The 15301-nt window shown below is 38.7% G+C and overlaps 1 protein-coding gene across 3 annotated transcripts in view; it reads left to right on the top strand.

The window, feature by feature from the left end:
- Nucleotides 1–15301, top strand: part of RPS6KA6 (ribosomal protein S6 kinase A6) — a 63619-nt gene that overhangs the window by 10883 nt on the left and 37435 nt on the right. For 2 of the 3 annotated variants that reach the window (XR_014004385.1, XM_081180160.1), the window contains exons 2-4: nucleotides 4421–4480; nucleotides 11645–11761; nucleotides 14993–15074. Coding sequence is in view for 2 of the 3 variants with exons in the window: in XM_081180160.1 (XP_081036286.1) it covers nucleotides 4421–4480; nucleotides 11645–11761; nucleotides 14993–15074 (259 nt within the window). In the remaining variant the exon portion in view is untranslated. Of the gene's footprint in view, nucleotides 1–3493; nucleotides 3605–4420; nucleotides 4481–11644; nucleotides 11762–14992; nucleotides 15075–15301 lie in introns of those variants that run through there. The other variant, XM_081180161.1, reaches the window with a different exon arrangement.

The raw sequence follows: 15301 nt of genomic DNA, 5'->3' as shown, positions 1-15301 counted from the left end.
ATAATTTAAAACATATTTAGTAAGAATAATCAAAATTTATATAAGCTGCTACTACTTACAGGGTAGATTGGGCTGGCATCTGCAGAAAGGTATTTTATTTTAGGTAAATGCTTAATTGCTTTACGTGTGAACGTAAACACAAGAGGCTTTTGAGACTTGCTGTTTTATTGATAGCAAGCATTTAATTTGTTCTTTGCGGTGATTGAATGGTGCTTTGAATATTAAGCTTTTGTTGAAAATAATAATCAAATAGTGGACTTGGTTTACATGATAACTTTGTTATGTCTGTGTTGATAATGAAGTTAGTTGTTTGAGATTGAAAAGTAATATTCGAGCAACCAAATCCAGATATTAGAATGCAGTGAATGTATTGTAACTTCTTTCAGTAGAAATTAACTGCTGATGCTTTTGAAGCTGTTCAGATCAGTTGGTGGTGGTGGCAAGACAAAGCACACTTGCTGGGCAGACCTCCTAAGGCAAGGGTGAGGAACCTCTGGTCTATGAACCAATCTTGCCCATCCACTGATGTGACTGATGATGTTAGCTGATGGGTGGGAGGTCAGGGTTTAATTTTGCCTTGGCTGCATGCCCTGCTCCCAGCAGGGAACAAGCTTGCATGGGCAAGGCAGAAGGATTTACTCTCCACTGATCTGCTGAAGGGTGGGGATTAAAATGCTTTTCAAAAGCACTGTTTGAAGCAGTTCCTACACTTCTCCAGCAGTTGGCTGAGCAGCAGTGGTAACTGTGCTGCTGTCCATGTATGGTCTTGCCAGAGAAGTGCACAAACTGCACTTTTGAGAAGTGTTTTAAGGCAGTCTCTATACTCCTGTTTCATCTGAAGTGGGACTGCAGGAGTTGCCTTAACGTGTTTCTCAAAAGCACTGTTTGAAGTATTCTCCCCTTCTTTAAATGAAGTCAAAGTTTAGGGCCAACTAGATGTTACAAGAAAAACGTTTGGTTCTCAACACAGTCTTTCTGTTTTAATGCTGGAATGCATTTGCAAGGAAGACTTTGCAGGTGCAGGAGAAACTAAGTGCCCTTCTTACTCACCAGTATACTTTGGGAAGTCTATATGATTCCTGTATTTGCTTTTACCTTATTGAAAGTGTGGCATGGCCATGTATTTTCCAAGTTTGCCTTTGGGCACTTTAAAAACTAGATCTAAGATTAACAGTGCTACCTGCAGCACCGAATAAAGTTTAAAATACTAACTGATGCAAAAGAAAGAGGGGGGTTTGCCCTGCCAGACTTAAGGTTATATTACGAAGCTGCAGCCTTCTGCTGGATGAAAGATTGGTTTCTGTTAGAGAACACTGATGTCCTAGATCTGGAGGGTTTTAATAACTCGCTAGGATGGCATGCGTATTTGTGGTACGACAAGGTAAAAACACATAAAATGTTCAAAAATCATATTGTCAGAAAAGCAATATTTATGGTCTGGACAAAATACAAAGACTTATTAGAAAGTAAGATTCCGAGGTGGTTATCACCAGTGGAGGCCAAGGCTCGGAAAAAACCCAATATGGAGGCCGGCTGGCCGAAATATTGGGAAATTGTAGAAAAAATTGGAGACAATTGGAAACTGCAGAGCTATGAAAAACTAAAGAATAAGGTGCAAGACTGGTTCCATTATGCCCAAATTCATGAGGTTTTTAAGTTGGACAAAAAAACAGGATTCCAGGTGGAAAAATCGAAACTTGAGACAGAACTGTTAGAACCAAAGACTAAGTTATTATCAAGAATGTATAACTTGCTGCTTAAATGGAATACTCAGGATGAAACAGTTAAATCAGCCATGGTAAAATGGGCTCAAGACATTGGGTACAACATCATGTTTGAAGACTGGGAAAGGTTATGGACCACCGGTATGAAATTTACGGCATGTAATGCCCTGAAAGAAAACATTATGAAAATGATATACAGGTGGTACATGACCCCAGTCAAGCTTGCTAAGATATATCATCTGTCTGATAACAAATGTTGGAAATGTAAGGAGGCTGAAGGGACATTCTTTCACCTATGGTGGACTTGTCCAAAAGTGAAGGCCTTCTGGGAAATGATTTACAATGAGTTAAAAAAGGTGTTTAAGTACACCTTTCCTAAGAAACCGGAGGCCTTCCTCTTGGGCATTGTCGGCCAAAAGGTGTTAAAGAAGGATAGAACGTTTTTTATGTATGCAACTACAGCAGCAAGAATTCTTATTGCCAAATATTGGAAGACGCAAGATTTGCCCACACTGGAAGAGTGGCAAACGCAATTGATGGACTATATGGAATTGGCCGAGATGACTGCCAGAATCCGAGACTTGGGAGAAGAAACAATTGAGGAGGACTGGAAAAAATTTAAGGACTATTTGCAAAAACTTTATAAGCTATATGAACTATAAAAATTCGCATGATTTGGAAGGTTAGCTCCAGCGATGAGAGCTGACGATATATGAAATTAGGTAACACCAATGGAAGGATTAAATGTTTGAATGTCTAAAATGATATTATACTTGTCATTAAAGTAAATGGATAATAAGTAATTTAAACTTAAAATGCAATGATTTGAAAGTATAAAAGAAACACATGAAACAAAAATAAATAAATAAGATTAACAGTGCTACCTGGGAGACAATGCTCAATGTGTGAACTGAACAAAGTTATCTTTGCTATAGCATAACACATTCTACACTTTACTAAACTGAAAGTGTGAGAAGGATTCAATGAAGTAAACTTAGAGTCTAAATAGACTTACACCGTTTTTTGAGAAGGAGGCAGGCAAGATCCTTACAAATCCCACCGAGGATTTGTGCAACAGATTGCAATCTCCTGTTCCCAGCAACACTCAAACTCAATATCTTAGTACAGGAAGCCACACAGAGCTTCAGATATGGTCTGAGCACAGGCGCCAGGAATGCCTTGTAGTGGGAAATTGTCTGTGTATTATTGCTGCTCAACTGGGAATTCAGCCTGGCCACAGCTTCCACAGAGAGCAGTAGCTGACTGACTCAGCAGTGGGCTTCAGCAGGTGCCCTCTGTGTTGACTGCTGATGCTGGGACTGAATCCAGATTGGCTGAATGAGAAGAGTCTCCCCTTTTTTCTTGCAGTGGAAATAATTTTCCAAGTAATATATATCTTCTCTTTTGTAAGTGTATTAAATTCTATAATTTTCCATTGGAAAAACATTTGACTAAAGAGTTCAAATAGCCATTCAGTCCCATAGGCAAATTGCTATCTGTTATCCTATGCTGCCTCTCAGGGTTGTTATGAGGATAAAATGGGGAAGAACTTCTCAGGAAGTTTTGTAGTTTTGTTGTAATGATATATATGTATGCACACCACAGGAGGGTGACTTGTTTGGTAATTAATATAGCAAAATGAATAATTGTCTTTAGCAGGTTTTTCCAGTTTTTAATTATTACTATTCTACATGTCGGAGCAAGTGCATATCCTTGTTTGTATGATTCAACTGTTTAATCAAATTTAGCAACTCGTAACTTAGCACAGTTACGGCTCTTATTAAATGGAGGCAATTGTAATAAAATTAGATTTAGTAGAGAACTGCTGTAGATCTGCTTTGCGTGCAGAAGATCCCTGGTTCAGCTCCTTGTGTCTCCAGGTGAGGCTGGGAGAAACTCAATCAAAAGCTTTGGAAATCCTCTGCCAGTCAGTGTGGGCAATACTGAACTAGATAAACCAATGATCTAACTCTGTATAAGGCAGTTTCCTTCGTAGAGGCAGACCCTCTGAGCCATCTTGCTAATTATCTTGCTTTCAAACAGGCGATTCTGTTACAAAACATGCATACATGATTACTCATTGAAAGCCATATTCTTCCTTAGCTGTTGAACTTTTAAGAATTTTTCTAATGCTTCTTCATAAATTTCCTTCTTCATAAATTTCCTTCTTCTAGTTTGAACCATAGAAGCCATATGGACAGACAGTTATTTCCCCTTTTTATGACCTTTACCTATTTGAAAACTGTCAATTGGGTGATTTGACTTTTAAATCATGGCAATTTAAGTAATTGATTAAAAAGAAAAACAAAACAAAAAATAAATCAGGTTCCAACTATAATTCCAGAACAGGAATCCGTACTAATTGGTGTTTTAATTTTAAAAATACCCATTTGACATTATCTAAAGTATTTATACTACCCAGAGGTATAAATAATCTGAAACTTCTGGTCGTTCAGCTTTATGTCTTTTTCTCTGCAGAAAACATGCATTTTTTAAGAGGAGTGTTAGGCAATTGTACATTATTGAAATTAATGGGGGAAGTTAAGATTTCTGCCCTTCTGAGCAGTGTTCTGGAAAGGTTATTAAATAAGATATTTAATTAGGGATTATGTGATGACCAGTACACTTGTATTGGATATATTCTGCAATTCTATTCAAGTTTTCTGTTTAACCTCATTTTTCATTTATTTCTGCAGCTGAATGGCATTAGAGTGGTGGATGAACCTATGGAGGAAGGAGAACCATATTCCTATGAAGTAAGTTCATGCATAAGTTCTTAAGGGTGGGAACTGCCATCAAAATATTTTGAGTTTCATATTTTCTTTTGGATGCTTTATTTAGGAACCAAACTAGGAGAAAACTTGGAGGACAAAATGAGAGGTAAAAGAGAAGTAATAGAAATTTACCCTGCTTCTTCAGTAGAAAAGTTCAGGATTTTTTCCCCTATGTGCCCGAGTGTATGACATAGGTGATGCACATAGGTGATGTGTAACCTTGCTTGAAATAGTTTGACTTTCAAGATTTGCAGTATTGATGCAAATCAAGTAGTATTTTTAATGAATTTTTGTTCCATATGTGTTGGATACATATCTGATGCTTGTTTGGGTGAGGAAAGCCGTATACTGGCAGCAGGCAGCCTGAATGACATTTTGTTTCAGAAGGAAGAAGTAACTACAAATTATTATAATTTTTAGAATCTATTTTTATTGTTACTGGAAGCAGTCTTGAAAATAAATGCTTAATACTTAATACTTAATAGTTCACAGAACTATTTTTTGCCTGCCTTCTTACATGTGCTGGTTAGTCATTTATAGCCTTAACAAATGGAGAGGGCCTGTTATGCAAAGCTCTTCCTGATCACTTGGAATGGAACCATGCTTATTTGCCATAGGCAATTTAGATGGTGCTAGTTATAAGCCTGGTTGAAAGAAAAAAATAGTTCTTAAAATGTTTTATCATAAGACACTATGCTTTTAGTGGCGTTTGTTTTTATCTGTAAGCTGCCTTGAGTCCCGCCAGGGAAAAAGGTGAGGTATAAATAAATGAATCACCATCATCATCATCACCACCACTTTGGATGTTTAAATTACTTTTGAGCAGTACCAGCCAGCCTGAAATAGACTCAAGTGTGTTTATGGCAAATATGTTAATCTTATAGGCATTCTGTCCAGTAAAGGTATACAAACAGTGTTCTGGATTGTATTTAATTTCCTTAGACTTTCTGTGTGGTGTTACTTTGCTCTGATTTTCATTTGACTGATAATCATATAGTAAAGTCTAATGCCTTAAATAATTTCCAAATTCTTTCTCAGGGGATCCAGTGAAAGTATTTTATTTTAAATACTGTTTTTTTGTTTTCTAATGCTTGACCTGTAAGCAAAACTTCTAGGTCTCTAACATCAGTACTGGCATCTGAGTGATGTGCTATTGGGTCTAATTCTTTTTTATTAGTTGGCTTCTTCTTTGGTTTATATATTAGTGCTATATATAGTGACTACATAAGCAATCTATGGAATGCATAGCCTGGGTGTTATCTTGGATATTAGGCAATGAGTGCTATCTTGGATATTAGGCACACATGATTCTGAGTATTGCATACATTAAGAGCAGGATTCCTCAACCTGGTGTCTTTCCATCAGCCTGGCTAGCTTTTTCAATGGTCAGGGATGATGGTAGTTATAGTCCAGCAACATCTGAAGGGGACCAGGTTAGGGAAGACCGTTGTAGGGGATGTTTCATATTCCCCATTCCTCTAATGTCTGGCAGTATACCTTATTTGCACTTGGTGGCAATACACAGATTGGCTCAGATGATGTGATGGCATGAAATATCATTTACAAACATTATGATTGCTGAGGCAACACAGAATCCTTACAGTGCATATTTTGTGAAGGGAAGGGAAGTTGTTAATTTGGAAGGCATTGAAACATGGACAAAGGCAGAAAAAGATTTCTGAGTCTGACTGGAGATAGAGAATATTTGAGACATGTCCCCAGTCCAGTTTTCAATATTAATAAAATGTAATTAATACGTTAAAAGCCACACAAGCTTAAAATAAGAGCAGCCCAGCCCTGGAGCTGGTCTTTGCCTGCCTTCCCCTATCTCTGGAATCATTCCAACAGGGTATTTGGTGGGTGAGGGGCCATTCCAGTAGGTGCTTAGTGTTGTGAAGTGCTTTATAAATAACTGTCAGTACTTCGTTGCCTCTGGAAGCACTCCCCTTATCCTGGCATATGTTATCCATTAGGTTGGCTAGGGCAGTTTCTGTGCCAAGAACAAGCCTAGAACTAGACTGAAATGAAACGAGACAATCAGTTTCATCCTCTTGCTCAAGTAGCTTGCCTAAGAAGGTGATTTGTGGGTATTTTTGACCAGCTGATGATTGGTTAAAATCTTCAAGGTTTGAAGAGAGTTTCTTCATTAGTGGTTTTACAACAGTCTTAATCAAATATGCTGATGACATCCAACTCTAAATTTAAGTTACTAAGTTTCCAAATGCTGTTATCTTTGTCCTAAATCAGTGTCCAGAAGCTATGGTCAAGTGGAAGAGGGGTAACAGATTGAAGTTGAATTCAGACAAGTAAGAAGTGATGATAGATCTTGCTATAATTTATGGGGCTGTAATCTCACCACTGGAACAGCTTTGGAACCTGGGAGTTATTTTTGATTCAGTCCTGCTTTTTGATAAGCAGCTTGCTGTTGTAGCCAAGAGTGCTTTGTTACAAAGTGCAAAAGAGATAGCTAAATTTAGGTGAAAGGCAACTCTGAAGAAGTCTAGAATTGAGGAATAGTTCTATGCTGGGGATGGAGAGGAACTGGAGTCAAGAATAGAGTAACTAAAGGAAGTAGAGTCGACTTGGCAGCGGGCTGTATAGGAGCTGATGTAAAGCCTGGGTAATATAAAAGGCTGTATGAACAGGAAAGAAGTGGGAAAATAAGAGCTTTGGAGGACAGGGCCAGGTGCCAAGTAGTCCTAGGATTGTGGACTCTAGAACTGACAGAACTATTGTCTCACCTTTGTTAGAAGGTGGCTTCTGCTAGTTGTGGCTTCTTTTGTTACTGAAGCAGTGTGATAGAGGCAGCAACCATTTTAGGTGTATCCAATTGATGTGCGACTGCCAATGCACAGGTCCTTTTGGACCTGGAAGAAGGCAAAATGAGGGCTGAATTGGGGCAGGAGGTGCTTATCCATGTTCTGCTGATACGTGTGGGGGCCAGGAATGGAACCTCCGTGCAAAATTGTTGCCGCCTTTATTAAGCTGCGGACTTCTGCTTATTAGTAGTGTGCTTCATTTTAAAACGGAAGAAGTCTTAGTTTAGGCAAGGAGAGTATCTGCATTAAAAACACATGCACCATAATATTCATACCTGATACTTTATTTTACAAGCAATAAAATACCACATGCAGTTCTAAATTACATAACAATGAGTATTCAAGGAAACAGTGAGTGAGGTTGGTGTTTATAGATCATAGGGCAGACAGAGCAAGTTCTTCAAATCAGGACCTGAAAAGGATGGATGACTTGTTCATAGCTTGGTTGCTCAACTTTGGCTGTGATGGTGGTTGTGTGATCTGATTTTTTTGGCTTTAAAGTCAGGGTGGGGGAAGAAGAAGTAGTAATAGTACTGTGGGACCAGCTTGACATCCTGCAGCAGAATTGGTACAATATTCTGGACTACCCCCCTGGACCTTCATTTATGTTGCAGATATTCTGGATTGTGATATCTTAATTAAGGGGCTGGAGTAGAGAAACTAAAGGAAGTTGGCTTTAGCAGATCAAACTTGTAGGTAGATGAAGATAGGACTACAATAGCAGGAAGAAAGTAGACAGAGGTTTAAAGAGCTGTAGTCCAAGGAACAAAATGTGCAGAAGGCTAAATCTGAAACAAAAGTCAAGTGATTGAGAGCACTATACTGTTGATAAAACCTGGTTTCTCTCCCTGATACTTATGCTCTGCTTCTTTTGCTGCTGCCCACACTGAACAGCTGTTGAGTGACCAAGTTCTTTTCTTTTGTTACATTACGTGGTTGCTACTCAATTCTTAGGATACACTGAATGTAGTTTTTTCAAATTAATGAATATAACTGAATAGCACATGGGATCTAAAATTACTCAGCCAGGACCTTGGATTTATATTACAGGAGACTATTCCATGGACAATTGTATGATTGCTTTTTCCTGTTGGATTCTTATTTAATGACTGTTGCCAAGTTCCACAGAAACAAATTGTGATGTCATAGGATAGTAACTTAAGGTGGAAGAAAAAAATAGAAACAGATGAATGACTAAAATGGTTTTTCATGCAAATGTTCCAGTTTATTGAAATATGAAAACAGCATTGTTGAATGTCTTGTGTGTGGCATCAGTAGCTATTGAAGATTTTATTAGAGCTTATTGATATGACTTCTGTTTTTTCTGTCACTAGGCAACATGAATACTAGCATTTTAACTGGTTTTTCCTTAAGAAAAGGAGGGATGAATTTTTAATATGTGTCAGGACATTACTTAGATGCCTTCTAATCTTATGTGAGGGAAAGATGGAGGCTCTGATGTCAGCATTTATATACAATTGAAGTTCTTAGTGGTGTTTATATCTTCAGTGCATTGTTGGAAGAAACTGAGTTCTTTAAAAACAAAGCAGATTTGTTGTTACACATCTTAAATATTCAGTTTTGAAAATGTAAGCCTTTTATTTTCTATATTTCTCATCACTGTGAGGAACTGGAACAGTTATTCAGATACTGAGGTGTCTAAGGTATTTTATGCACATTGAGGTAATAACTTGCTTTGTTGATTAATACCATCTTTTGAAATTCAAGCAGTAAATGTCTGAGAACATTGTATATATTAATTATCTACTATATATTTTGGAAAGTGGTTTGTTTATTCTCCATGCAGATGCCTCTTGAGCTATTATTGCTAAACCATGAAGGCTTCTGAGGTGAGGGTGGTGGTTTTTGTTGATGTTGGAACACTGGATGCCATTTTGAATCAAGATGGCAGCTTGAAACATGACTTTGGTGTAACTTCACTGGATTTTCAGTGCAGTGGGTGCAAACTGCACCAATTTCATTCTTGGCACAATTGTTCCTGACGTGGGAGCAGCTATTTTTTTTATCAACCTTGGAACACTGGATGCACTTTCAAATTAGGATGATAGTCCAAAACGTGACTTGGGCACGGCTTTGTCTGGTTTTTCGTATGACTGGTACAAACTGCACTGATTCAAACTTGGCATGAAGGTTCCTGAGGTTGGGACAGCAATTTTTGTTAACGTGGAGCTTCTGGCTGTCATTCTGAATCAAGATGCTGGACAGAAACATGACTGGTGTGATTTTGCCCAATTTGGCGTTAAGCATCCATTTGTATGCCTCTGAAGATATTGTTATCCACTTTACCATGACTTTGCCAAATTTGAACCAATAGTTCCAACCATTACTAATTTGGATGGCTCTGAAGATAGCATTGCCAAATTTGGCAGGACAGTTGCAACCTATGCAGTTTTGGATGCCTCTGAAAATACTTTCACTGAACTTGGCATGAGGATTCCCAAGGTGGAAGAGGCAGACTTCCTATGTTTAGACACCAAGTGCCATGTTGAATCAAGATGGCAGACCAAATAAACTAAATACTAGCATTCTGCACCAGCTGGAGCTGCTGAATCAGACCCAAGGGCAGCCCCATATAGAACCCATTAAAGTAATCTGGCCTTGAAGTTGCCAATGTGTGGATGACAGTGGTTAAGCTATCCTTGTCCAGGAACAGCTGTAGTTGGCAAACCAGAGGAAAGTGGTGAAAGGCATTCCTAGCCTTCTCCTTCCCCCATGACTATGAGATTGTCATCTCTGTTTTATTCACCTTGTTTCACACCTAACTTCTAACCACTTAGCCTACTTAAACTGTAAACACTGTCAAATATTTTACCCATTTAAGCAACATTTTACCCATACTGTAGTCCCAAACTTACACTACCTTGCACAGTGATTTGTAATTTTATGTTGATAAAACATGCAACATGCTTCATATCCTAAGCATTTATTTTCTGTTTGTAGACAATGAATTACTCTCAAGGTCTGATAATCTTGTTGCTTCCTCACAACCAATATAAGGATCTGCTAGAGACTATGTCTCTGAGAGGACTTGGACAATGTTGTAACTATTGCCTGCAGTATCCTCCCCACTCAGTGGTTCCCTAAAAACAGGAGCTTTTCAATAGAAAAAGGAACAGTCTACTATGAAAGGATCATAGAGGCCTGAATTGTCCTTCCCATTATTATTATTATTATTATTATTATTATTATTATTATTATTATTATTATTATTATTATTTAAATATTATTTATCACTGCTCTTCACCAGCAGGTCTCAGGGTGTGTTACAACACTTTGAAACTCGGAATTAAAAACAATTAAAACATTCTACATTCACCAGAATAGGTGGGTTTCTGTAAACATGAATCTCAGGTGCCAAAGGCCAGGGTAAAGAGGTGTGTCATCAGTATTCCTGAACAGTTGTATAGTGAAGAGGCCAGACATACCTCCATGGGGAGGGAATTCTACCACTAAGTGGATGCCACAGGGGATGAATGCCCTCTCCTAGGCCATTGGCAACAAAACTTTTGCAGGAAGTGTAACTACCAAGGGGCCCCCCTCTGCTGATCTTAACAACCAAGCGGGTTTGTAAGGAAGGAAGTGGTCTTTCGGATATTTGGAGCCCATGTTTTTTTTGGCTTAAATACTAAAATGAGCACCTTGAGCCTGGTAATGAACTGGTGGCCCAGGCAGCTATTTTAAAACAAGGGGTTATATAGATCATATGTGCTCTAAAAGCAACTTTGGGCACTGCATTTTGGACTAGTTGAAGTTTACTTCAGCAGCCTCATGTAGAGCACATTGGAATTTCCCAGAGCATGGAGTACAGTGACCAAATAATCTCTGTTCAAAAGAGGCTGTAGCTGGCAAAACAGTTGTAGCTGAAAATAGGCAAACCCAGCCACCAATGGCCTCAAGTGACAGTGCTGGATCTAGGAATAGTCCTAGGCTACGAACATGCTCCTTTCAGGGGAGTGCAACCTCATCCAGAACAGGCTGTTTTCTCTCCTTCTCGACATCGGAAATTTGAACATATAACACTCCTGTCTTTTCAGGATTCAGCTTCAGTTTGTTGGCTAACATCCAACCCATCACCCATCCTCACTTTTTGGATAATTTGTAGTAGGGCTTCTGATAGGTGGTAGTGGTATATTGTTTATGATTATACATCTATGGGCAGAGCAGCTTATTTTTATAGCACTAGCTGTAGATTGTATGAATAATAAATGTATAAATAATTTCCCCTTCACAAACAGTAAAGTAGACAGATGGGGGCAGTAAAGATTATTATTTCAGTGGTCGTTATTATTCATTTTTATTTGAATAGGATGAAGGAGTTGTGAAAGAGATACCTATTACTCATCATGTGAAAGAAGGATGTGAAAAAGCAGATCCTGCACAATTTGAATTACTTAAAGTCCTTGGTCAAGGATCATTTGGAAAGGTAAGACAAAACTAGAACTGTTTATTCTAAATAATGCAATTTCATGTCATATTTGATTTCTAGTCCTGTTCATTCATCTAAAGACATACTTGAGTTGTATTTAATGACTGTATAGTGAGCTATCTATGTTGGAGAGTTATTATAGTAAATTTACAAAGTACATACACTAATACCTTCTCCACTGCTTTCACAAGACGTTTTACTTTTCGAAAGTATTTTAGTCATTTTTATGATGAAACAGTACATATTGCTTTTGGTGGAAGATGGAAAAGGCATATTTGATTTACTGAGCATAAACGATTAGCCAACACAATTGATGTTTACTGTGGTTTTATAATTTGTTGGAAGACGCCCAGAGTGGCTGGGCCAGCCCAGTCAGATGGGTGGCATATAACTAATAATTGGAAAGCTATGAAAGTGACCCTTAAACGGATGTGTATTCATCTCCACTGCTATTAAAACACTAAAATGTGTGTGTTTGTGGAATGAGTTGCTAGATTCAACACAACTTAAATAATGCATTTTTATTTTTCATTAGCAGTTTCACTTATAGATAAGTTTTACACTGAAAATTCAAAATTGGGTGGTGTGGAAATATTTTTATATGATATTAACATTTTATAACAATTTTAAAATTGATTATATTATTTATAGGCCTAATGCAGAAGTTAACCAATCAATGGTTAGAGGATCAGGAGTGTTCCCTTCCCGCTTATATCATCTTCTTTTATATCAGGCATAGGGACTCAGCAGATTTTGCTGAACTACAATTCCTATTATCCCTTGTCATTGGCCATGCCTGCTAGGGCTGATGGGACTTGGAAGTTTATCAGTGCCTTATGGGTCAAAGGTTATCCACTGCTATTTTATACTTTCCTTCCCGCTATGTTTCATTGTTAACTATGGTTAAGTGTTACATCTGAATCAGCAGTTTTGTTACCAGCTGTTAGATCCAAATGACAGTTTACAGCTATTATTGAAAGTTGGTTTGCTAACTAGTTTCAGCTAAAACACTTGGACTGAAATAATGTTATAGCATGGCTAGGTTATAAAAATGAAAGTAAAGTTGGGGGAAGGGGGCTAAGGGTAGTTCATAATCTTTTTTAAGCATGGTGTGACTTGACATAGTTAGCCCCTGCACCAGTATCAGAGTAAATGAATTAAGAGTGGGAGCTTTCATATATCTAGAGTACCTGGGAAGAAGTCAAACTGGCAAATTTTACAGGTTTGCAATTAATTTAAAGTCTTAAGTAATATTTCAAAGCAAGTATTTTTATGTGGTTCTCTGTCAGTTCCCTTCCTCTTCCCCCAGAAACACAATAGTTCACCTTTGTGTTTAATATTTATAGGTCACATGGAAGAGTAGGTACAAGTTAGCCTCTATTTTACATGAGTACACAGCCTCTTAATTAGTTCATGCTGTGGATATAAAAGCAACCCCCCCCATTTGTGCGGTTCAGTATGTGCACAATTGTGCCCATGCACATTGTGCTGAATCTGGAAGTGCCCTGAAAATGTCACAAATGGGCAGAATGGGGTGGGGACAAAACAAAGTTTTCAGGCTTTTTCAATGTTGCTTCAAATATATGCGGTTTCACTTAAATGCGTGGTGCCTTGGAACGTAACCCGTGCATAAATTGGGGTTGCCTGTATTAAGTTTGTATTTCTGTAGTATTCAGTTTGTAGAATTGGGACTGGAAAAAACCAGGTCAGCTAGGTAAGGGAAGGATTATTCTAATCTGACATATTATCATATTGGCCACTTGGTGGTCCTGGGATTCTCCTTATCTGCAGACTTACTGCTTGCCTGAAAGCAAGTTTGTATTTTGACTTCAACACTGGAGCGTGTACCATGTGCGTACTTCAGTAATCACTCCCCTAAAAATATTTTATCATTTTTACTTCTTAAACACCTCCTGAAGCACCAAATGTATATGTAATAACATTTAAGTTTTTAAACAGGTATCATTCCGCAAGTTGTCATTTGTCCTAGGATGTCTATAACCATGTTCTATCAATGTTGCATATGTAATAAAACTGTGCCAGGTTGATTGAAAAGCAGTGGTTTTCTTGTCTATTCAACTCTCTTAGACATGGTCTGTCACTTTGTCCATTAATGTTAAGTCCCGGGGGTGTGAGGTCTCAAAATAGGTCTGCATTTACAGTCTTCTAATACCTTGCAATTGTAAGCCATGCTGCATTGATCAGGTGAGTAATAAGATCCTTCTGGGAAAGCTGTTGATCAGTTTGTGAGTAGTATGATAGAAGTGCTGTTTTAGGATCAAAGTGGGTATCTTGTTTTGTGGTAAGGCCTACTTTTTTCCAAAACAAAAAGACTTTGGGGTATTGCCACTGCAGGTGGATAAATGACCGTATGACATTACAATTTCTCCAATACATAGCTAATGCTTTTTTAGTAATTTTACTCAATAATAAAATTATACAACTAGTGTATACCTTTAAGTGCATTTTCCTGGTTCTTACTGGAGCAGATTTAAAAGGGGCTTTTACCTGGATTCTGTTCCATAAGGTATAATCTAATGGATCACTCAAATCTTTTTCCTATCATGCCTTTATAATTGTGAGAGGTGGCAACATTTCAGTTTAGTACTTTATAGATTTGGGAAACAAGACCTTTCCCTAAAGCAGTGGTTTTCAACCAATGTGCTGTGGCACCCCGAGGTGCCTTGAATGATGGTCAGGGATGCCGCGGGCAACACTGGCCTGTGTCCCACTTTCCTTCCCTCCCTCCTCTGATGCCCTCTTGCATCTCTGCCTCCCAAAGGCTTGCACAGCTGTTGCAGCAGTCCTGACTACAAGCTCTCCAGGTGAATGGTGCCTCTGGGGCTGGCCAGGGGGTGCTTCCTAGGCCCCTCTGGTGCAGTGTGAGGAGGCACCTCACTTTGGGGCAGGGGGGCAACTCAGAGACCGGGGGGGGGGGCAGCTGTAGCTGCCCAGAGGATTGCCAAGGAAAGGAGAAGGAGGCTGAGAGAACCCTCCACAATGGAGGGATGAGGGGCTGCAGGCTCTGTAGGCAAGGGGTGACATAACTGGGCTTTTGAGCCCCACAGCGGTGCTGCAGAAATAATGTAGTTTGACAAGAGAGCCATGGACCCAAAAAGTCTGAAAACATCTGCACTAAAGGATTACAAGTTCACATTAGCTTTTCAAAAGCAATCGTGCATAATTCGTAAGCATTTGTAAAATATTTAATCTCTGTTCTCTGGTTAGGTATTCCTCGTGAGGAAAATTTTTGGTCCTGATGCTGGACAGCTGTATGCAATGAAAGTTCTGAAGAAAGCTTCTTTAAAAGGTTTGCTTGCATTTTTTTTTTTTTTAAAAATACAGTACATTGGCTAAAGCCCCTTCTTCATGTGCCCCTTACACCAGAGGCCCAGAGGGTGGCAACAGGAGAACGTGCCTTATCTGCTGTGGCTCCCGTTTGTGGAATGCTCTCTGTAGGGAGGCTTTCCTGACTCCTTCATTACTTATCTTTAGGGCCAGGTGAATACATTTTTCTATAACCATGCCTTGTTTTAT

Source organism: Podarcis bocagei (genome assembly GCF_964188305.1).
Source record: "Podarcis bocagei genome assembly, chromosome: Z".
Classification (NCBI taxonomy): domain Eukaryota; kingdom Metazoa; phylum Chordata; class Lepidosauria; order Squamata; family Lacertidae; genus Podarcis; species Podarcis bocagei.
The sequence above is the reverse complement of the archived record's forward strand: the minus strand, read 5'-3'. Positions and strand labels throughout refer to the sequence as shown.